The sequence below is a fragment of the Teleopsis dalmanni genome, chromosome 1 (genome assembly GCF_002237135.1).
Source record: "Teleopsis dalmanni isolate 2A chromosome 1, ASM223713v2, whole genome shotgun sequence".
In the NCBI taxonomy this organism is placed as follows: Eukaryota; Metazoa; Arthropoda; class Insecta; order Diptera; family Diopsidae; genus Teleopsis; species Teleopsis dalmanni.
The window spans coordinates 11,743,719-11,769,309 of record NC_051846.1 but is presented as its reverse complement, the minus strand read 5'-3'; the positions used below and the strand labels follow the sequence as shown (position 1 = coordinate 11,769,309).

The window sequence follows — 25,591 nt, the reverse complement described above, 5'->3', positions numbered from 1 at the left end:
AGCACATATGTGCGGATATACTCCCCAATGGATAGTATAGAGTACTTTTTTTCTTGCAAGGAAAACAACAGAAATGAAAATTTAATAATGTTATTGCAGTATGTGGATACTTAACGACTTTTTTAGTGCATTCCTTTTAAGAGTACAATAAATATTGCATTTCAATCAGTTTAACTATACATAAAAGTTTTAGCAATAAGTACTAATCACTTTTATTAACTATAAAGTATGGACTAATCAAGAAGTTATAAATGTCTGATTACGAATTGAGTATTGCATTACGGATCATAACTATTCCATTATGTAGAAGCAAATGTGTTGTATTCAGCTTTTGTTAACATGAAGATGTTCATATAATCATTCAGTTTTAATCGAGTACTAATTTCAACAAGTTTATAGTCTCAGTCTTTATAGCAACAACTCTTTTGTAAGAGAAGAGGGAATAGAAAGAGAGGGAGTTACACTGACAGAGAGAGCACAACGTCAACAAATTTTTTTGTGAGCAGGGGATAGGTTGCCCTAGTCGCTAACTAAAGTGTTATTCTTTTGATATTTGTTCTTCACTTTTCAATTAAAACAACAGTTCATGCCAATATAAACTCATTTTGTTGATGTTACGATGTCTGTCTAATCATACAACTATAACCGGGTGCTAATTTCAGATTGGGTGCTTTAATTGTTACTGCATAAGTTCATTGTGTGAGAGAGAAAGCTAGATAGCAAGGGAGAGAAGAAGGAGAGAATGGGAAAGTATCACAGAGAGGCAGATAGAGAGGGAGAGAGTGAAGAAGAGAGATTAGGAAAGGGAGAGAAAGAAGTGAAGATAATCTGACAGATGGTTCACAAATTTTTTGTTAAACGAGGGATAGATAGCCCTTGTCAATTTGCAAGTTGTTTACTTTTCAATTAAAAAACCTTTCCAATTCATTGTCTGAAATGTTCATTTTGTTGACGTGTAAATGTCCATTAATCGTTCTGGTTTAAATAAGTGCTAACTTTAAATAGTTTGTTATTAATTTATTAACAATGACACCTCTTTGTTCACGCACTCAGGACACGTCTTTTGAGATACACAACGTTAATTTATATTTATGCGATTTTGAAAATTGTAGCATGGAAGCATGAACTAGAATTCCTCTAGAATCCTCTACAAACTGAACGTTAGCAGTTTCTTTTTGTCTCCACAACGCTGATCAGTAACAGATTTTATTTGTGTACGATTTTGAAGAAGGTGGTATGATATGATAACATGAATAAAGTCATTAACTTTTTATTTGTGTCTATGTTTTTTCCAATTCAAGAAAAACTATTTCCGTTGCTAAGACAATTTTTTTAATAATTGTTCAATGATTCATAGCATCATTTTGTTTAAACCAACTATAACCTGCTAAGACATGATTGTGTTTAAATATATAACTATTGAGACATCATTCAAGCTGTGCCTGTTTCACTTTAAAGTGCAAATTTATGTACACATAAAACGAATTTTAATCCACATACGGGTATATCATCATTAGGATATGAATATATTTAAAAAGTATGTATTATTCAGAAGATTTTCGCACTGCTCTTAAACTGTTTTGAAGCTTTAAAGTGGATAATATGATCTCCATATATTATAACCTAATTGTATATGTTATAATTTTTAATTAGCATTCAATATAATACAAAGTCCTTGCTGACTTGTTGTGCGAAAGAATGCAGCTTTACTATGAGCTATTCTACTCACTAAAAAGTAAAACCTTCTTTACATCCACCATAAATTCCTTCAAATCCTTTGCACAACAGGTTAGAACGTGTGTATCTTTTATTAAAGTTGCAAATAATGTAGTTTTTTCATCATTATTTCCTTTTCTTTCATTTTTCATAATACAAGTGTATAATTTATACACACTTCAAATAATTTCTTGCAATATGTATCTTACTTTTAGAAAGTAGAGTAAAATTATGTATAAAATCTTTTGATCTTAGATTTTCTACGGCATATACAAAAACTTTTCGTACCGCAAAATATCAAAATAGGAGCAAAAAAAACAAAAATATATTTCCGATAGATAAAAAAATAGCAAAACATTTCACCATATTGCCTTGAGCTGAAATACATATGCATAAACAGCAACAATTTATAAACACAAGTAAAGGAGTGTAGGATTGTAGGAGTCAAGGAGTGAAGGGAAGGATATAAGTATATAATCTCATATGCACACATTTCCATCGATAAGTTTTTACGCATTTCGGAAATAACGGATATTTTTATACGTTATTTCGGTCAGTGAAAACTGCTCGACAAACAACTGCCATGGCGAGCTTAAAGCAAAAAGTTATGATAACTTCTTATTATTCTGACAGCAGAGTTAAAGTTTCCAGCTTTGCGAAAAAGTTTAACTGTTAACATTTCAGATATATTATTTTGCCCACACAGAGTATCACAAAGTATCTACTAAGGCCATACACTTTCAGTTCGCTTTGGCTTTAGCTACGTAGCTAGGAAGCTGGAAACTGGAAACTGGAGCTAAAAAACTATTAACAAACTTTTTAAGTCGCATGCATTATTCTAGCCAACATCGTTCTTTAACAATTAAATGGGTCGTTTTGCTTTAAATCGGAAACTCTGTTTATTCAATCACTGCAATAAATCCTGCCACAATTTTCAGCATAGAAAGCTAAGGAACTTCAAAGCAAATAATCAAAAAAAAAACATAGAATTGAAAAGCCATAAAAGGCGCCAAAATGACAAATTATTTCAACGAAATAAAAGTTCTAAACTGAAATAAAAACAACAAATAAATACATAAACTTGTTCCAAGGAACTTAAATTTAGTTATTATTTCGCATCCCATTTTCTCTTACCCCACTTCATAGTAAGTTCAAGTCTCTGTAATTTTATTTCGTAAATTTTGATAAGTGTTCCTTTTCAAAATTCGATTCGATCAAATAAACTGCAAATGCTGAGAACTGCTGAAGTACCAGAATATATTTGCCAACGTATGAATTTTAGATAATATAAATTTTTATTTGATTTTGCTCTAAATGTAATCAAATCAAATCAAATCAGAACGATTTCTCAAAACGAATAACATAATTTTTTGGAAATAAAATCAAATTTAATATCTAAAAAACAAGCCATAAAAGTGCACAAGCCCACACACCCACACACCTCTACGTCTCTACGGCTATATACGTTAGGTACATACAGTGTATATACCATATATACGAGTATTTATGTTTATATTTGCATTTTCATTTGTAATCGAAATTGTAAGATCTCATTTCAAGCAGATCAATAGCAAATACTTTTCAATAAATCTTAAAAGAAATCAAAATTTAATTTAAAATAAAATAAAATAAAAAAAATTCTCTACTACATCGACATATTGTAGGTAATACCTAAGTGTACGATAACTACACAGTACAGCAGGATATGCAGAAGAAATTATATTTCAACAGGCATATAACAAATCCATGCTTATCTGCCAAAAAAAATCCTATACATATATAATATGTCTATGGGAGGAATACCGCTATGACTTCTTCACTTCAACTAATACATATTCATAGAGAACTGTCAATAAGCAACACATTTATATCTCATCGATTCACACATATGTATATACGCATAAAATCATACATCAATTACACTTTCCTTTTCCGCATAAATCCAATTGTACACATAAAAAATATTATGGGGGCAACGAGATACGCAAAATGTATCTCACAACGACGAAAAAAAAGGAAGGCATCAAAGAGAAAACTTCGTTTCCATTATGGAGTATGACAGAGCAAAAAATTAGATATCAACATTATTGACAACACACAATACGAGTAAATCTGCAATTCAAGTAGTATATGTGCTGGTATGTGTGTATATGTATCCGGCCGGTCAAAGTCAACGTCCATTAGATGTACACAATAGTCCAAATTAATAAAATAGACCAGAAAAATCAAAAATTCAAAAAGGAAAATAGGGCAGGAGTAACGAGAATTTCAGAATTTTACATACCGTATACTTGAATCCTTGAATCGTTGAATCGTCGAATCGTTGAATCCTTGAATCCTTTTTAGCTTTAAACATAAAATGTGGACTAAAGTGAAATTTACATTAGCACATGAACAAAAATTGTGTCATCGATTGTAATGCAATACAATAATCGAAATGGCATGACTTGAATGGTTTGCTCTGCAATCGTGTTGAAAGCTCTAAGCAGTTGCATTGTTGTAAGGATTCGATGGGGAAAAAAGTAAAATGGCTTGATGTTAAAGCAATCTCACTCCTCCTTCTAGTAAATAACATTCACAATTTATGACGCAATCATTGGGCATACACATCAACTGTGTTCCTTGTGTTCCTTTGTGCTTTAATGCATACGACGACTGATACTGGCACTCACTGTCCGAACTCAATAAGTGAACATGTAAATCGAAAAAGGAAATCAAAGTTAAGTTTATATTGACAAAAATCTCAATAATTTTCTCAACACAGTGGCGTAGTTAAAAAATTTTTATTTCCACTTAAAAAGAATCAAATACTTTCATAAAAATCATGAAACAGCAATTTCATATAAAAAACTTTGTTTAAATATAATATTTATCATCAAGGACTGTCAGTGAACGTTGAAGGTGTTCTTCCTTTAACACTTTATTTAACAAATTTTAAGAATCGAGTAATATAGAAGTGGTACAGCTCCTTTTGATCGACTATAATATTTATCATCAAGGACTGTTAGTGAACATCGAAGGTGTTCTTCCTTTATCACTTTCTTCAATAGATTCTAAGAATCAAGTAATATAGAAGAAGTACAGTTCCTTTCGCTCGACCTTTTAATCGAAAAAGACTGCGTCGTCTATTTCTATCGTAACATTTTTTTTGTCGTTCATCTTACTCTGCGAGGTTTTACATTTATCTAGTGATTTCGTCTCCTCACTCTTCATCTTTTGTATGCAAGTATGGTATAGATGAAGTTGAACATGCTTCCTTGAATTTGCTACTCTAGGTATGCTTATGTCCTTCTTGGGTTTTTTGTGGGTTTTTTTTTTTGCGAGAAAGCCGTTATTTTCGTCAGTTTTGGTGCTTGATTTCTTGAGTTTGTTTGCTTTGTTTTATTTGGGTTCAAACCTTCAATCTTTTGTGGTATTGAAGGAGTTGGTCTGTTATTATTAGAAACAGATGAAATTTTAAAACATGAATCATTTTGATGAGTCCTTTGGATTATCACTTTTCTATATAGACTTATATGTCGTGTAAACGAGTAAGACTTTTCCACTCTTTTTGTTATTTTTTTCATTATTATAAATCTAATGTTTAAATAAACTAATGGTAAGACTAACTAACTATCGATTATCAACCACTGGGTGGTGTATTGTTAGATATTGATCAGAGGGATTCAATGGGAAATCGGAATATTTTATAAAAAAGTTGATACTATTGACATAAGTAGCTATCGGCGTGGCACTCCAGTTAACCGCCAGGATGATGTGCCAAACAGGTCTGACATAGCATGACATAACCGACGAAACTTAGCATAATTTATTTGGCCATAACAATCTGTAGGTAAGTAAGTCAGCTTTGTCCTGAACCTAAATGAAAATATAAAACTGGAAACTTCTCTTACAATCTAATATCAGAAAATCTTTAACGGAAGAAATTCTGATATTTCTTCAAAGAGCTGAGTGTCTTTTATTCAGTTACAGACGGTTGATATTACAAAATTTCTTTTCTAAAACTACGATAAAACTTCAATCTCATAAGTATCTAATAATATCCTAATATTATTAGAGTCTCATATAAGCCTATAGAATATTTTAATGTAAAATATTTTTGATCTTGTAGAAATACACTGACGAAATTAATTGCTAATTGGCTTTCACGAATTTCTTAGTATTTGATACATCGCCTCCTTTTGAATCAATTTTGCCATTATTCCCAAATACATCTGTACAGATATAATGAACTAAAGAATTCCTATACTTATGGAATGAAAGTTCGATTACAAATCCACAAATTTTGTTGTCAACATAAATCTTTTGAAAGGATTCAGCTCCAACTATTATCCGACTGACTAAGCCACTGCTGCACAAACTAACATCTCATATGCCCAAATGTTGTATTTCGATTGTGTTTTTATGTGTTTACCCAAGTGTCTTGTGTGTTATGCCACCGCTCCGAAGTGTAACTCAACTGAAACTGTGAGTCGGTGAATCTGTGAATCTGTGAGTGAGTGGGTATTTGGGGTTCAAATGCCAAATTTAATATTGCAAAAATTTTGTTACTTCTTTTCGATTTCTTTGCTTTAGTTTACTTTTATTTATTTTATTTTTGTTTTGTTTTGTTTTTTTGGTACATTGTATATGTTCATTTCAAATCCATTTTGTGTTTTGTGTATAAACGAATGAGGTTTTTTAAATCGATCCCTTAACAATTTATAGTGCCTTCAAACCCAATGCCCATTGCTTGTTGTTCTTTCCTTTCCAAAATTTTAAATTGATGTTGCTACTGTTGCTACTGTTGCTGCTGTTGCTGCTTTTAGTGCTGTTGTTCGCCACTTTTGATGCTTGTGATGAAAGTGTTGTGGCTCTTGTATACTCCAAGGTAAAAAGATTTATTTTTAGTAGTAATGTTTTTTGTTACTTATTTCTTTTTTACAAGCATACAGTGAGTAACTGTATGGAATAACTACAAACCTCCTGTTAGCCATATCAATTTATATTAAAATCAAACCAAAATCAAAAACAAAATATATTTTAAAATTCAATTTTGAGCTCTGACAAAACGAAACAGAATAAATTTTAGTCTCTCGTAAAACTCACTGCATTTTAGTATTTTATAAAGCATTATATACTTAGAGCAGCGAAAATAGTGGAAAATTTTTTACCAAAAATCTTTTTAAATCTCTTTATCGTTTAGGACTTTTGCGATTGCAGCAGATATACCAGGGTCTTAAGCCCGGAAATGAGTCATTCCAAGTTGAAATGGTTAAACGTATTGCCAATGTAACAATGGCCATCGACTTCCTGCACACATTGGAGGATTTGGGCCGCTTCACTAATAAGTACATTGTGCTCGATTGCCCAACGGAAATGGCCAAAGAGATACTAATACAGCATGTGCGTGATATTTCGCTCGGGCGTAGAACATATCATTATTTGCTCAGTGGACTGGTGAGTATAAAACAAATCCCCTCCTCCAAAAAAAAAAAAAAAAACAAAAAAAAAAAACAGAAAATGAACAGCAAGTCAACAATAATGACAATAAGCAAAACCAAAAATCCGAAAAACCGAGCAAAAAATTGAGCTTAACGCTAAAGTGTCCTGCCACATGCCACATGCTCTGAACTAAGCGACACTCGGTGGCACGAATTGTTTGCATTATCAACAAATTTTGTTTTCTTTTATTTGTGTTTGTATTTGTTTGTATGTGTGTGTTTGCTTTTTATTTACATTATATTAAAAAGCAATTACCACTTGCACTGCTGCTCAGCTCTTCATTTTGTCCTTGTGGCACAGGACGATTCCTTTAATAATTTTGCATTTCTTATTTTTGCACAGGTAATGGATGATCGCTGGGAAAGCGAAATCATCGAGTTCGGTGCCATTAATATTACCGGATTTCGTATTGTTGACACTAATCGTCGTCTGGTACGTGAATTTTATGACAGTTGGAAGCGCCTGGATCCAACTACATCCGTTGGCGCCGGAAGAGAATCAATTTCGGTAATGTGCAAACTATTATAGGCAAATTGTAGGCAAAAATTTCTGTTTTGTTTGTTCATTTCGTTGTTTACTTACGGCTCATGGCAGTACTTTAATATCCCAAAGCTGTGCTGCTGTATCTGACTTAAATGTAATGTAAAATATGGCAGAGTCTGCTGCAGATACTGATAAACTCTTATACACAAAATTGACTTTTTCCTGCAACATGTTGAAGTAATTCATTCGCCTTGTAAAGGAGAAACAATGCCCATTTGCACAATCATTTCATGCTATCTAGGAAAAAAGTTTAATTTTGTTGTTTCTTTCTCGTTATGAAATGTGAGATACGATTTGAATATATAAAAGCTTCTAATTAAGTATAATCAGCTTTCCAGTTTGCTTCGTGAACAATATTCGTTAGAACTCAAAGTATATATATTGAATATATAGAAGAAATTTTCTCTCAAAACAGCATACTATCAACAAACTACACAAAACATAAAAATTAGTTAATTAAATCGATTTGCATTTTGTTTAACGCGTCGAGCTTAAAGTATTTCACTATATTTCGAAAATTTCGATTTCGATTCAAATTTATTCTCATCACTGAAAATATACTCAGAGCTCGGGTTAAGTTCAATGTAAGTTACACCCACTCCTTTTCTAGTATAGTATATATATATATATTGTTTGTGATAGATGTCCAAATTATCCCGAATTGAACGAATTCACTTGATCACAAACGAAGCCCTTATATTACAACAAGAACCTAAATCTTATCATTAATGAAAAGTAAAAATATCCTTTTAATTCAAATTATTATACGAAAAGATCATACAAGAGATTGCTAACAAAAATGACTGATAGTAGATGCTAGTTTCTATCATCTACACACCTACTACATAGCTAACTAAACACATTGTTATACAGACAGTCATGGTCATGAAGTATGAAGTTATTGTTGTTTTCAATCTAAATAAAATATATGAGAAAATGAGCGAGTGAGAAAGAGAGATTTGTGTTTATTAAGAGTAAGTTTGTGAATATCTGATGTGTCCATAGAAAAACATAACATGCCTTTTGGTCATGATCAAACAAGCGTCAAATTGCCGTGATCATCTGACTTTCTATTTCTGTCATGTGAATGGAAAAATTTTCATTTCTTGTTTTGCAGAATTGGAACAATCCACTTCTTCTTCGTTTAGGATCGTATGCCAAGCTTTTCAGGAACGTTTCTTTGAGGTATTTTAAGTTCCTACCAAGGACTCCAATGTATGCCTCTTCATCACGCCTCTAGGCTCTTTTCTATCATGTCACACCATATTTGAGCACAATGAGCACATTTTTATATGTATCACAATATCATCGTAACTTCAATGAGCACATCTAGGCTAAGGGGCTCCCTTCCAGTATCCGACCCCCTCGGTGTTTTTTACCTAACTTAAACCCCACTCTGCTCTTGAGATAACTCATTGGTTAGCAGCAATATCGAAATGTTTCTGTCCGCTTCAGTGGTGTAAATTCAACAATTCTTATGTGTATCTTATACTGATTGATGATGTCTAGAGTCTGCAATCATCTCGTTAATTCGCAACACTGACCGAACCAATCTTTAGTAGTGCTTATACTGTAAATAGACTGCCTGTCAGCGCTCAGTTAAGCTACTACTATCGATAAGCAAGCATCATAGTTAAAGTTCATCAAAAATCACCTATTAACGTTTGTAATAATTGTCAATAATTAAATATATATTTTTTTAATAAATTAAGTAAACTTAATAAATATCTATACTTGGTTCTTAGTGTTGTTAGTTCTTAAATGGGACCGCCACAAACTGAATCTAATGATTTTATTATGTATTTTCTATTGTTCAAAAGTACTTTTCTAGTGTACCATATCGTTGTCTTGATATGTTAGAATATGAATAGATAGTAGTTTTAAATAACACAAAAATATTTTGTAGGAACTGCAAACTTAAGTAACTTATTCGCAGCCAATTATTCTAGGTACCAAACTATAATTTTCATTCGACGCTTTCAACATTTTAAGTAAAAAAAAACTAAAACCAGCCACTCATTTTCATAAATGAAGTCACTCATTCCGCTCACTTGTCTCAAATTAAATTTGTTCCACTGTTACACTTCACAGATTTTTCAAACATGTTTATTTAATGTAGAAAATAAGGATAGGATTAATCCCATACGTATTATTCATGCAGCGTCAACTCTTACATATCCTCGTACTCGTACTCGTGCTCGTACAATAATAATACACACTCATAGCTGCCAAAAACAAGGAAAGTCATATAATTTCATATTTTGCAAGAGGCTATTTGCACAACATATTTTAGCATTTACATCCGACATATAACACGACAAGCTTTATTTACACCATAATAATGTGAACATACTCTCATATCACATATCGCATCGCATCGCATATCGCATATAGTATATCGCATATCGCATATCACATACAATATACAGTATCATAAACGCAAATACCCTAAATCTACTGCAAAATCTACCCCTTAAGTAACACTAACACAATATTACTGTCAAATACACCAGATGAAACTTACAAAAAAAAAAAAAAAATAACGACCAAACAAACAATAAACCAAAGCAGAAATTTTTACCAAAATCAAAAAAATATATATATATATATATATATAAATGTAAGAGAAAAAAATTCATAATGTAATGCACTCATTAAATGCTAACATAATATGCTTCCGTTTCCGGCACTTTTTTGCAACCAACCATTTTCCATAATTCCACAACAACAACAACAACAAACAACCAACTCCCAACAACCATACAGGCCCAGGCAGCGCTCATGTACGATGCTGTTTTTGTTTTGGTTGAAGCTTTTAACAAAATCCTTCGCAAAAAACCCGATCAATTCCGGAACAATATACAACGACGAGGTCAGACAATGATGGCAGCTGCCTCCACGTCCGCTAATGGCACAGGTATGCCAGCAGGTGGTATCGGCGGCAATGGCATGACTGGCAGCGGCAACGGTGGCGGCATAGGCGGCAATGGCGGTGGAGGAGGCGCTGTGCCGCGTGCTCTAGACTGTAATACATCGAAAGGTTGGGTGAACCCCTGGGAACACGGTGATAAAATTTCGCGCTATTTAAGAAAGGTGAGTGCACACTAACAAATGATTTGAATGTGTATGAGAATGTAATTTGGTGGTCGGTGACCGATAGTGGGGGTAAAAAACAAAAACAAAAACACAAACAAACCGGAAAGAAAAAAGAAGAAAAAAAACAAAAAACAGTCCCTAATGGTGTGAGTAAATATCGTAAAAAGGGTTTCTCTTTATTGCAATTGGGTCAAAAAATATGAGATTAAATTGACGTTTATGTAACGCGGAGATTGTAAATATTCAGTTAAATGATAAGTGGAAAAATAATACTATAAATTGGATATAATGAAAAACTGGCGGCATAATAAATTAAATTAGGTAGCGGAGCGGAGCGGATATTTTCATAGCACTTTCATGCAGTTTAGACATTAGTTGAGGTGGAAGGACGGCAATTATTTTTCGGCTGCTATTCAATAATAAACCATATGAATTGCATTGTAATTCATTGAAAATAATGGAACATTTGTTCAAATATAACAATTATAAATAAAAAATTTTATTTATTAATAGTATTTGCACAAAAAAAAAATTATTTGTATAATGGATCAAAATGGTTAAGTTAAATAAAAGGATTTAAAGGAATTTTTTGTTTAACTTATTTCAATTTCAAATTTTATTTTTTAATAATTTAAATATACTATATCCATATATACAAATCCTTTGAAAAATTTATTATTTTTAAAGCAGATTAACGTAATTAAAATTGAAAAAATATTCCCAAATTTAATAGTAATAATTTTTTATTCATTTATAATATATTAAAATAATCATAAAATCACAAATCACAAAAAATAACTACTTCTAATTACGAATAAATGTTAGAAAGTACCATAAATAACTTTTCTTTAGCCATTATTATAAGTGGCTAAAAATCACCACAGATGTTAAGACTACTTATTAGACCGGGCCGGGCTTGGGGAATACCCGGTACAGATGAACAAGCGGACGAAACACCTAGGAGGGTATTTCATATATCATAAGGGTTCAAGACTAGAAAAGATAGGCTCTATACTGTCTTTCGTTAAAGAAATCTGACTCCAATCCAACTAAGAGGCACAATAGATCTTTTAGGTCGCAGTACACCACCCCTTTTCAAAGAATATTAATAATAGTAGAGCAGTAATAACCGTATGTTCGTAGCTCATTAAAAATATGAAAATATAATGATATATGAAAATTCACATACGAAGTCGGAACTACTTCAGAACTACAGGTTCAAAAGCACACAAAATAAATTTTTTTAGACTTTAATAAAATTTAGATCTGCAGGGTATAGAAATGGAATAGCCATAGACGTTAATAACAAATGCTGTTCTCAAAGTATACCATATATTTCTTAGTTAGATTTTAAACAGTAGTGAATCAAACCACAAATTTTTATTTTTTTATTTAATTGAATTTTTTATTGAATTGAAGCATGTCATACAGTTGTTTCGAATCTTGCCCAATACCAATCATCAATGGTCTTGAAATTATTTCTTATATTTGTGAATGATTTTTTGAGACTGAAAATGACAAGGGTTGAACTCGTGCCCTGTCAAGTTTTAAGTTCAGAGTCAGTGCTCACTAGCCAATTCACCCAAAGCCGTACTTGACTTATATGTTCGAACTTAAATTTTTGTTAATTTGCTGTTTCAATTTCACTTGCTCTATTAAAAAGAAATCATAAGCTAAAAATTTTAGATAAACATTAGAATGATATTAAGTTAGGGTTGATGTAGAATGTATTTATAACTAAGTACTGCTTTAGAATTATTTATCTAAGTCTAGTATAGTTTGGTATAAGTCCAATAGAAGTTTCTAACTTTTTAACAAGGTACATTATACAAATCTTTAGACCTCTTGTGCCTCAATACTTTTGAAAAAACTCGAAACAACTGATGGTCACTCAAAAATTCAGTTAATTGAAAATAATAAAAAATTTTGTTGTTATTTCATTACTGTTCGATAAAAACATGTAATTTTTTGAGGAATCAGTAAAATACAGTAAAATTGAAATAAATATAAAAATTAGTAATATTTATTTGAATTAGTTTTATTCTATGCTAAAATGAAAAGGGTTTACAAAATTGATTAAAATATTTTTATAAGTAAACAACTTTAACGGTCTTTAAAATTAAAAAAGATAAAGTATTTTATTTAATTTAATATTGACTGAAGGTTATAAAAACTATACTGAAGCTCGTCAAAAGCAAATAGTTGAACAAGTAATATTTTTAACTATAATATCTTAGGTAGAATCTACTTTTCTGACTGATATGCATATAACCATATTTTTTTCATATTATTAAATCAATAAGCTATTAGGCTAATATATATACATATATCAATCATACATACTGTATATTATAGTTTCTTTTAAATGCAGTATCTTAAATGTTTCAAAAAGTAATAGTCCAATAACTGCACAGTAATCCATTAAATATACTTATATATCTTCAATATCATTATCAATTTTTTTCAACAACCTTAAAAAGTCAAATTATATGATAAGTTAATTATGAGATATATGTGTGTATTTTTAATGGGTAATGCATTTAGCTTAATTAAGTATATCATTTCCTTTCTTCCATTTAAATTATTTCACACATTTCCATTTAAACCCTTTATTTCTTCCTATATGCAGTCACCAGTTACATTAGGTCGATCTTAATATATGCGGAACACATGTCACATCAGAATATAAAATTTCTCCTTTCTTATTCTGTACATTCACTATACAATTAGGTTGAAATCGAAGGTCTCACTGGTGACATCAAGTTCAACGACGATGGACGACGTGTGAACTACACGTTGCACGTTGTCGAAATGACTGTTAATAGCGCCATGGTAAAGGTTGCCGAATGGAGTGACGAAGGTGGGCTACAACCACTTTCGGCAAAGTATGTGCGCCTACGTCCGCACGCCGAAATTGAAAAGAATCGCACATACATTGTGACAACAATGCTGGAGGAGCCTTACATTATGGAAAAGCGTCCTGCACTTGGTGAACAATTGGAGGGTAATGACCGCTTTGAGGGTTACTGTAAAGATTTGGCGGATTTGCTGGCAAAAAAATTGGGCATAAATTGTAAGTGTGCACAAGTGCAAAATACAAGAGAAGTGAATTAACATACTTTATTGTTATTTCCGTTTCCACTTTACCGCTTTTTATATTCCTTTTTCCAACTCTCAACTTTTTCACTTTTTTCCCGAAACAGACGAAATACGTCTCGTTAAAGATCGCAGTTACGGCGCTGAAAATCCAAATGTTCGCGGCGGCTGGGACGGAATGGTGGGCGAGCTGGTACGCAGGGTAAGTTAAAAAATTTATTACAATTGTTTGCACATTTTTATTTCGAAATTGCAAGCTTTTGTTTCGAATAAACTTGTTGTTTTTTTTTTCTTCTGTGCTTGGTCTGTAGTATTTTTAACAATTCATGGCGTTTATTCTTCTCCTCTTTTTTATGATATTTTTAACGTCTTGACGTGGTCGCTGCAGGAAGCTGATATTGCAATTGCCGCCATGACGATTACCGCCGAACGGGAACGTGTCATTGATTTCAGCAAACCTTTCATGTCGCTGGGCATTTCGATAATGATTAAGAAACCAGTGAAGCAAACGCCAGGCGTGTTCAGTTTCATGAATCCATTATCACAGGAAATTTGGGTGAGTACAAAAAGTGCCGACCTATGAAGAAACTTATACAATTGGTGATGTACTATGTGCTATGTGCTATATGGTATGTGCTATGTGCTATGTGGTGTGTGGTATGTGCGCTGACTGCAGTATTTACACTTTCGCTTCGATTGAGCTCAGTGAAGCGTACTTTGGGCACTGCATGTAATAGCCAGCAATGGAGCTCTGGTATCTAAAGTATCTTTTGAAGTTACTTGTGTTTTGTGTTTCTTTAAAGTTTTATTTACTTAATTTTTATTTATATATACATTTTTGCTTTTCATTTTTCTGTTTTACTTTTCTTTCGAAAGTATCTCAAAGTAGCAGAAATTACGCTGCATACAAATGAGAAAAGTTTTTTAATTTTTTGCTTGTTTTATTTTCACAAGTTTTTGTCAACTTTATTTTGGTTTATTTAGTTTTAGAGAGCAGCTTATAAAGTTTAATAAAGTAAGCAGAAAATTTGTTGTGATATTAAACTATAGCGGGAGTCGGGAGTCGGGAGGTGGGGAAGTTCGCTGACTCTCGTTTTGTATAAAAAATTTTGAGGAACGCAGATGAAACAGAAAAAAACTTCTTTCTAAAAGTATTTCAGTGCAAAGTGCACCATAAAAGTTTTCATAACTTTAAAATGAGAAACGCAACTGATAGAATTTTAAGAATTCTTTTAAAAGGTTTTTCAAGAAAATGAAGTTTAATATCCGCTAACACGTTGGAGATGAAATTACAAAAGTAAATATTGTACTATGCTTTAAGGATTAATAAGCCAAGTTGTTTTCGAATGGAAACACTGAAATTTGATATTTGATATTTTCATATAATAAAGGTGGAGATAAGTTCAAATTGCGGCTAACAAAATATTTGGAATATATATGCATAATTTCAAATAGGTGTGTAATATTGCAAAACTTATAAAAGAAAAAAACAAGTTTATATAAATGTACTGTATTCATCTTTCCAAATAGGTGTGTAATATTGCAAAACTTATAAAAGAAAAAAATAAGTTTATATAAATGTACTGTATTCATCTTTCCTACTTTAAAAATATAAAAATTTTTATATTAAATTATTATTTCACAGTCAATGATGACGAAGAAAGAGATTTCTATAAAGAAAGCTTTAATACAGTAATGAATAGCAAGAACAAAGTTTTTATATTTCAGTAATCGAATCATTTGGCTGATCATACAATCAAATCTCTTCTCAAAACTTTAATTCACAACAAAAAGACAACAAATAATCCATTAAAGTCATTAGATTGTTTAGCTCAACAGAACTATAGTGCTACATATTTGTTGTCTAGATTTCAGTCAAATTATTATTTCATTGTAATATTTAACCTTATTCTTTATACCTTTTATTCTCAACAGTGGTAGATTCCTGCGGGATCCGAATTTTCGTCAGTATATAACTTTCGAAAGCTTCAGCTTTCAGAGAAATAAAAAAAAAGGATACAAGCTCCCAACAAAATGGAGCACTGCGACCTTAGTGGATTTTTTGTGCTGAAGCTTGTCCATAACTTGACTTTTATTCCATTTCAAAGCGACAGGAGTTATTGAATTTTTGCTTTGTTTTCGAAAACATAATTTTAGTTTTTGTTGATGTGGATTAGTCACCAAGAATAAACAATTTGCTTCCGTTAAGCCTTTTTTGTTAGAGTACGTCAAGAATTATCATTAGATAATTCTCAACATTTAAACAAAAGCCCGATGGTGTCAAATCGTTTAATGGAGGCCAATTCACATCACTAAAACCGGGAAACAAAGCCAAAATAGTTTCTGTTGTAAAGTTTGACAGTTGAATTCCGTAAAAGTAACATGGTTATAAAAGGGACTGATAATTGTCTCTCATCGAAATAAACAATTAGATATTGTGAAGACTTGAGGCGCTTCGCTAGTACAAGTTTAGAGGAAACTGTGCTAGAATACGAGACGTTATGCAAACGGGTGAGAAACCACCAGAGAGAGCATAAAGAGGTACTTGTCGATGCGAGTAATTTGAGCTTTTTTGTAAAGCTCAAATTGCTTGGAAAATGCTTGCCGTCTAGCTTAGCTTGTAATTGTTGCAATCACAGAGGACGCTACGCTCAAAAAGACGGATTTCTTCCATTTGAGCAGAAGAATAGTTATGGGAATGAAGAACGCATGAGTATTTTCGACACTAAGACAGTCGACAGGAAACTGAGAGGAGCAGAAGAAATTACTTTCATTGAAAGTATTAAAGAGCCTACGGACATCAAGTATGTTATGAGGATTTATTGTAAAGATTTCGCCAATAGTAAGAGGTCAATATGAATAAATTGTACAACAACTTGTTAATATGCGAACTCTAGCGTATTCTAGGTCTCACTCTAGCTTTGACTGTTCAAAATAAAACTATGTGAAGTATATTTCTATAATACTTCCATACATTTACACTTTTTTTTGTATAAATTAACCAATAAAGGAACGAATAGCTATTTATTTTTGACAAATATTTTGTTAACAACAGAAACACAGATACTTTCACACAATTTAAAAAGGAATTGATTGTATTTATGAACAAAATTTGGCTTCATTAAAATTTCTGGGAATATTAAGCCAATTAAAATTAAATCTGCCATCGAAACAGAAAACTCTTTTTGTATAAAATTCACGATAAATGAAATATTTCCAAATTTAAAATGAATTTTTTATGAAAAATTACAGTTAAAAGTATTTGAATAATGAAATATTGAAAACTATAAGCTGTGGTTTTTCTTCATTTCTTCATTCCATCAGTTAAAGAAAAGTATTAAAACAGTTAATGAGTGCAAAATATCATTCTTCGTATTTCCAAATATTTACCAATAAGAAGCTTTAACTTTTGCTCCTCAGATATGCACGCATATAAATTTTTTCAGTAATTATAACTCACACAAGTAATTACAAGAATAAATATTTAAAGTATTTGAAAGTTGCCTGAAACGAATGATACATTCATCCCTTATCTCTCACTCCTCCGCGCCATCATTTCGGGGTCCCAAAAGTAAATGAAAGAAAAACTAAATACACAAATTACAAAAAACGAATTGACAGAGCGCAAAAAGATGATAAAACAAATTGTATTACGACGAAATGGGAGAAAAAAATTAAAATCTTATTAAAATTTACAAGAAAAGAAAATTGTGCCTGGAAAACCTTAGCAAATTGAAGCTAATAAAATGGAAAATGCTTAATACGTAATTTGACATGTGAACAAATTTTAAATGCAAATTAGATTTTAGGCTGCCAACAACACAAAAGGAGTATTCACACGTATTTACACAACAATACGACATGACACAGTCACACAGTCACACACATAGGGACACATAGGGAGGGACTGAAGTGAGCACAGAAAGCCCTACTGAAGGCACTACAGAAGACACAATTTGCCCACCATGGCGTATGATTAACGGCAGCGCCTCGAAATTGCTGCCGTGAACTGTAACGCACATGCCGTGATTTTCTTATTAGACTAATTTGAATAGTGGCATTAAAAACTCTGCAACAAATTATATAGAAAAAATCATCTGGAATTTAACCGTACTACGTACTGCTAGGAGGTGCCAACACAGGCCTAAATCAGTTACGCGCCTCAAGTTAACAAAGCTAATAAAGTATGAATTTTATCAAAAAAAAAAAAAAAGAAAAGAAAAAGTGACAGAAAGCAAATTAAATGCCTTGCGAGTGTATATATATATCCATGTATATAAGCGATATATCAAAAATTAAACGAACTTTTTTTTTCTCTTCTTCAGATACTTATAGTACATAGATACATTCATATTGTAACGAATGAAGTTTCTATTATTTTTGCTTTATTTTTTTGTTGGTTTGTGTCAAAGCTCACATGTATATCTAAACAAAGCCGCGTACGCTGGTTACCTTTCCAAAGCCGTCAAATTGTTACTTTCATTATTTTCGATAGCTGTGTTTGTTAGTTTGTTTGTTAAGGCAAATGTTTGTATATAGAACGCATTTAAATACACCTTTCTGTGCTGTTATCAAGATACGCATAGTAAACCCTATACACATCACCCCCATCCCACGCATCTAATAGCGAGACGTTCATTTCTATGCTAACAATGGTGTCTGTAAGTCTTCACAAAAGGTATCCTGTAGCTTCCCGTTAAACTTGCCGCACACAAAAGTCGCTCCAGCAGTATATTTTTCACGGGAACGACAGTTATTATTGCTGTAGCTGGTATTTCTGCTGTGGCTGTTACTTCTTAGGCGCTTACACATAGATCAGCATAAATCTGCACACAAATACACAAATAACCATAAAGAGCCACATACACACACACAGAGCTACACACAGAGCTACACAGTCTACAGCATTGCAGAGTTGCGCAACCCTGTAAGGCTCGGGGCTGTCTTCCGCAATGCGAACTGCTCTCCAGCTGGCATTGTTCGTTGGTGCGGCTGGCAAATGCTTCGAGGGCCACCGGTTTGACATTGCTTGCCATGCCATCTGCCTGTATACACCTTTTTGCTGTTACTCCTGCGCTTGATTGTGTGTCGTGTAAATTCTGATATTTAACGTTTCTACAACATTATTTGCTCTGTCGCCGCTTTTCAGTGTGTCTTTTTCACATATGTCTGTCACTTTATTATCCTGTCAGCCTGTCTGTCTGTCTGTCCGTCTTCTGTCTATCTGTGTTTCCTAAGCTTTGTAGAAAATTTTGTTAGAAGTTTCAGTCGCCAAGTGATGTAATTGCAAAAATTTATAAAATTCCAAATAATGATTTTCCAAATCAAAATTTAATTGGAACAATTTTTATAACAAAAATAATTAAAATATTTTTAGAAATCTGAACAGCGTTAGATACTTTCACAAACAAAAGCGAATGAATATATTTATATATATATTGCACAGCTAAATAAATTATCTTTGAAGTCGATTAAACATTCTTTCTACTTTTAAATTATTTTTGTGTGCAGATTGTTTGAGGTAGTTTCTAAGTCTTCTTTACGGAGATATAATGATTTAATAGGCCTAAGTGGACCCTTACGATGGCCGACAGAACCTAAGATAACCTTATTTTCTTCAAAAAATTAATAACCTCAATTTTCAAAACAAATCTTAATGCAAAAGTGATAATTCGTTAGTCAATATAATCAAAGAGCAATAATGAATTAGGTGCTATATACGTAATATATCTTAAAACGTACCATAAATTCTTGACGTTTTGATTTAAAGTTCATTTTCAATATACACCAAGTTAAAGAAGTCATAGAATATTCTGTTAAAAAAAATTATTAAAAAATAACTTAATATAACAAAAGTATTTCATTCAAATAACTTAAGTCATATACTTATCCGCACGGTTATTCTACAATATACCTCTAAAGCTTACTATTATAAGTACTTTCTCCAAAATTTCTTATAATTTTTAACATAAATCCAACCTCCGTTTAAAAATCAACAATAAACAACTATTTTTTGTCCAAAAAAAACCCTTAAAACCATAAACAACAGTAGCAAAAGTATATTTTACAAATTACATATTACCAATTAACATAACATAATAATAGTAATTCATCATATCAATCACAAAACAAACTTCTTTCCTCCTTATAAACAAACTCTCAATTCTCAACTTAGGTCATTTAAACGAGTTTATCAAATAACAACATCAGAAACGAGCGATAATTACAGTTAACAACAATAGAAATACTAAACTCCCAGAAACAATATCACAAAAAATACACTAAAAATTAATAAATATGCTGGATAACAACACCAAAAATATACACAATAATAAATAAATAATACAAAAACAATTCCACACATTTAACACAACAAATACGCTTAGTTCTAGCTAAACACCAAACATGTTTGAAAAAGACAAAGAAGAATAATTTTCAAAAGAACCGCATGAAAAACGAAAAGTGCTAGCTAATAGCACCAAAAAGAGCAACTTGAGACAATCGAAAATAATTTTTTAAAAACCGCAATAAAAATGAGAAAAAGAGCCAAAATCAGCAAGATAAGATGAATAAGAATAATTTAAAAAAAAGACCATCAAAAAATATGAAAAACAACTCGCTAACAGCACTAAAAATTAAACAAAACCACCAAAAAATATGTAAATATGTTAAAAACTAGTAAGATAAGTACAAACAAATTTTTAAAGACAACAGTAAAAGAACAGCAATAAAAACGGAAAAATTAGCATCAAAAATAAATAAAAATGCTAGCCAGAAGCACCAAAAACCATGAAAAGAGTACAAAGAATAAGCAAAAGTGCTGACTAATAATATTAATAACTGGTCCCAGAAAACAAGATCGATACATCTACCTTTATTTACAGAAATTTCTGAAAAAAAACTAATAATAAAAATTTTAATATTAAAAAATTCAAAATAAATAATATAATAATAATATCAAATGAAGATATAAGCTTTGGCTTTACTAAAGATTAGATAGCCTTAACACAGAGTTTTGTATCTGTATGAGAACTCATTTATATGAAGAAAGAAGTAATTCTAAGACCACTAATGATGGCAATGCTCGAAATTTAATTGATTAAAAATAAATAAAAGTTTCTGTTGTTGCAATTCACTACTGTTCGAAACCTCTCCACTAAAAAATTCAATAGTTCGTATTAAGTAAAATAGTCATTACCATCATAACTGACTTTAAACTCAAATTTAATATAAATATTATTAAAAACTTTGACTGAAAAGAATTAGCTGTGGCAAAATTCTTCATGACCTCCAACCACTATTCAAAAATGAAAATCTCAACGCTAAGAACAGGAACCTGATATGTAACCAAATAATTCGTTATTCACTTCTACATGAATTGCACAAAGCCAGGCTCTGAGAAGACTTTTCAAGGTACCATGGTACATTAGATCGAATGACATCCTAAGGGACCCCAAGATTGATCCGATCAAAAAATACATAAAGGATAGAGCCCTGAAATTATTTACAAACACTGACAGACTTACCAACACCGCGTAGGTTACAGACGCCTCGGGGAGGTATGCAGATCTGAGGTCAATTATTGATTAGTCCGATGAAGTGATAAATAATAATCCAGTCAAGGCGTAAAGAGGGGTTTTGAAGATACCTCGCAGTTAATAAAGAGTAAAAATGCTCAAGTGCACTGGCTCAAATAGCTTCAACATAATTAGTAAAAAACTTTGTACTACGTCATTGTGAAAGTCTGAAAATTGAATCTGTTACTACAAAAATAAGCAAGTATCTATGAAACTCAAAAATAATGCTTTTATCTTACCGTATTATATATCACTTAAAAATATTTATCTACAGTAGATTGAAAAGATTGGAAAATCTTTTAAAGATTTAAGATTTTACATACTTCGCTTTAACATGTATTACAATATTTCGAAAAAAAAAAACATGAAGAGGATAAAAATGTTTCTAAAATATTTCTTTAAAAATTATTCTATCTTCACTTTTTCTTCCTCACTCGTTCCCGTACCCCTACATTTTCTTATATTTTACTGCTTTCATTAAGCGCAACTATGAAAATCGTTCCAGTGAAACTTGAACATAAAAATTTCTTACATTTTCTCAATTTCTTTGCCATTTTCATTTAGAATTTTTATGTTGATTTTCTTCCAGGTGAGCGTCATCTTTAGTTACATCGGCGTGAGTATCGTGCTATTCCTTGTGTCCCGCTTCTCGCCCTACGAATGGCGCATTGTGCAGTATCAGACGGGTGAGTGCCACTTATTCTAATGGTCCTGTATTAGTCTTAGTCCTAGACGCAGTAGTGCTGAGCAAGGCAGAAAGGCAAGAAGGCAACTAAAACAAATACGTTAACTTTCATGAGCTTATTTGAAAAGTTTTTGCAATTTTTGCAATTTTGCGATTTTTGCAATTCAAAAGTTATTCCCGCTACTTGCCGGAGCGGCGATGCTGGCGGAAATTATTAGTTTAATATCGAACATAGTTTCTAATGGAACATAAAATAAAGTTGCTACTGAAAATATGCGCTATTCCTTTAATGCGTCAAACCTTTTATTAAGAACAGCGGAGCTGAGTAAATATTTGCTACATAAACAAGCTGAGCAATTTTAAACAGAAACAGAAACAGAAATTAGTGCAAACATTTGCACTCAAAGGATTTTAAAATTTGTTAATTTTATTGTAATTCTGATTAGTAGCTCACAATTCTCCTAAGAGGCCTCACGCGTAGGCACACGCGTACGTACCAACAGATTTTGTTCATTAAAATTCTATGCTCAATTGTGTTCCGCTTGAAGCATTGCGCCTTCATTAGCGGCGGGCAAATCTGTGGAACCGAGTGCTGCGAACAAGCTGTAATCACGCTCCTACGTACAGGCGTTTAATTTAATTTCGGCGTGTAACAAACAAATTTCGTATGCCACGCATGGCCTGATATAATGCCAGAAACACAGCACAAGTCAAAGGCAGCATTTAATAATATTTTAGTAGCACCAAGAGTCAGGAACCAAAACCAAAAAAAGGCAGCATGGAACACCAGAAATATGGAAAAATGCCTGCAAAGGAATTAAAATGCTGCCGCACCACATTCATATCCGCATAAACATACGTGCCTGCTGATATGAATGTCATTTTCATGTTCTACACAAAAGCTGCAAAGAAAAAATAATGACTGGAAAAATTGTCAGCACGTTTTGCAGAACGCCTATATATCCTTGCTACATCCTTACGTCCTGTCCTTACTACATCCTTGCTATAAACGCTTTTATACTCGTAATGCTGTGATAACTTAGCTTACAATCAGTAATATTTCTTCCATTGTTTTTTTCCTTTTTTCCTTTTTTCGTTTTTTTCGTTTTTTTTCTCTACTTTTCCACAGATTCACATTCACATCACGATCAGCTTTCCAATCAACAACCGCCCGGCATCATTGGTGGCGTGCCCGTGCCAGCACCCATGACAGGTGCTGGTGTGTCGACTAACTCTACTAGTGTGCCAACTGCTGCTGCAGCCGCCGTCAATGAATTTAGCATTTTGAATTCGTTTTGGTTCTCCCTTGCCGCATTTATGCAGCAAGGTTGTGACATTTCACCAAGATCTGTCTCTGGTCGGATTGTGGGCGCTGTTTGGTGGTTCTTTACACTCATTTTAATTTCATCGTACACAGCTAACTTGGCTGCATTTCTCACTGTCGAACGCATGGTGACACCAATCAATTCACCGGAGGATTTGGCCATGCAGACTGAGGTGCAGTACGGCACATTGCTGCACGGCTCCACCTGGGAATTCTTCAAGGTAAAATCATAGTTTTTTTTCTTCCGTTTTCATTGGTTCCTAGTTTTCAGTTTTGTCAATTGCAAGATTCGAAAATGTCAAACCAAAAAAAAAAAATAATAAAAAAAAAGAGGAGGAAATAACACTGCAAAAAATGAAGTTTGCGTTTCTTAAAATTTATAACTGCGGGTTTTTTCTTTTCAATTTGACTTTTGCAGCTTTCCGTTTATTTTTTCTGAGGTTCCCAGCTACATTTTTTCATCTTCCAAATGAAACTGTTGTATTGGCAATTTTTAGCCACAAGTGCACGATTCTGCACGTACGTGTGCGGAGTGGAATATTAGGACTTGTGGCTGGCAGTTCTGGATTTAGTTTTAGTTCGGCTTCTGCATTTCGTATGCGTGCTGCATTTTTGGCATTTGATTGATGTGTGTTGCCATAATTTTTAACTGTCGCATCACTAACTTCCAACAAACGTGTCAGAATTGTGCCATTTGTGCATCTTTGTGCTGCTTCTCAGGTGCGACATGGATAATAATGTGATTACAAAGTATACAGCCAACATGAAGTAACGTAACCATATAGTATACGTATATGTACATTCGTACTCCCAACAAAAGCAATCATTCCAAAATTTATTTACTACGAACAATAATCCCAAAAACACGGAAAATGTAATAAAATGAAAGAAACGTAACTGAAATTTTTACTATTGCAATCAAAAAATAGATTGATTTCTTGAAAATATCTTTTATGTTCTACAGCACCTTTCCGATTCCCTTTATATTGTGACACTACAATAATAGTATTTTTGCTTTTCTTCATAAAACTGACTGCATCAAAAAGAACTTTTACGGTATTAAAAAAAATTTAAATATGATGTTGGTTAAGTCTGTAAATAGCTGAAAATGTATTTAATACATAATAAATAGCTTGAAAATTAGTTTTTATTTTTATATACGAGTACATCTCTATGTATAAATCTCGCTGATATATCGAAGTTTGTTTGACTTCTTCCTCATGGCGGATTATTATTACAAGTTCATACATAAAGTTTTCTTTCAATTCGATTTTATTTCTGCAACTTACAATTAAGCTCGAAGGATGTCGCAATCCAACTTAAGGATCTAGTGAGGTTCCTTCATAAACTCAGAGTGCTTATATGAGTCCAATTAATTCTAATGTCAAACCCACTATTACGTCCCTTTCTTGTATTGAAAATGTTAGTCTAAGTTCATTTTCCTCAAATTTTCCAACAATTTCTTCTTAATGGACTCAAAGTGCTTGTACAAGTTTACCTCAATAAAATCTTCCTGAATAAAATATACTTTACACTCTATACTTCATGAGCACAGAGTGTCTATATGAGTTCATCTTTTTCAATAAAATATAATGTTGGACCTACTATAATAGTAGGTAATAGTAGTACTATTACACACTCTTTATGGACTCAAGTGCGTTAATCTGAGTTAATTTACATCACTTTTATGTATCGAGAGCAATTATCTAAGTCCATTTGCCTCAAGACATTATACTGGTCCAATAGTACTCAGTTTTTAGACTCCGATGGCTTATATTAGTAAAATTAGTTATAAGTTATTATCGAACCTACTATTACACTCAGTATATTATATTTCTCAATAATTTCTCAATAAATTATAGTGTCGGAACTAGTATAGTACCCTCTATTTGGGCTTAGAGTGCTTATATAAACTCAGTTTCATTAAAAAATTATACTCTTGGTCTTACTATTGTGCCCCGTTTATGGATTTAAAGTATTAACATCAGTCCATTCTCCTGTAATTATTGAATTACAATATCAGACCAGCTACAATGCTGAGAATGCTTACATGAATCGTATTAGTTCCAT

The 25,591-nt window shown here is 32.3% G+C and overlaps 1 protein-coding gene across 1 annotated transcript in view; it reads left to right on the top strand.

Annotated features, from left to right (window-relative positions):
• LOC119668760 (glutamate receptor 1-like) overlaps positions 1 to 23,742 on the top strand; it is a gene marked incomplete at its 3' end in the record, with an annotated part of 58,117 nt that extends 34,375 nt beyond the window's left edge. Inside the window, 8 exon segments of the mRNA XM_038078372.1 lie at positions 6,902 to 7,155; positions 7,543 to 7,707; positions 10,510 to 10,836; positions 13,570 to 13,912; positions 14,043 to 14,137; positions 14,324 to 14,491; positions 22,102 to 22,198; positions 23,327 to 23,742. Of these exon segments, the coding sequence (XP_037934300.1) occupies positions 6,902 to 7,155; positions 7,543 to 7,707; positions 10,510 to 10,836; positions 13,570 to 13,912; positions 14,043 to 14,137; positions 14,324 to 14,491; positions 22,102 to 22,198; positions 23,327 to 23,742 (1,865 nt within the window).
• Between the last annotated feature and the right edge of the window lie 1,849 nt (positions 23,743 to 25,591).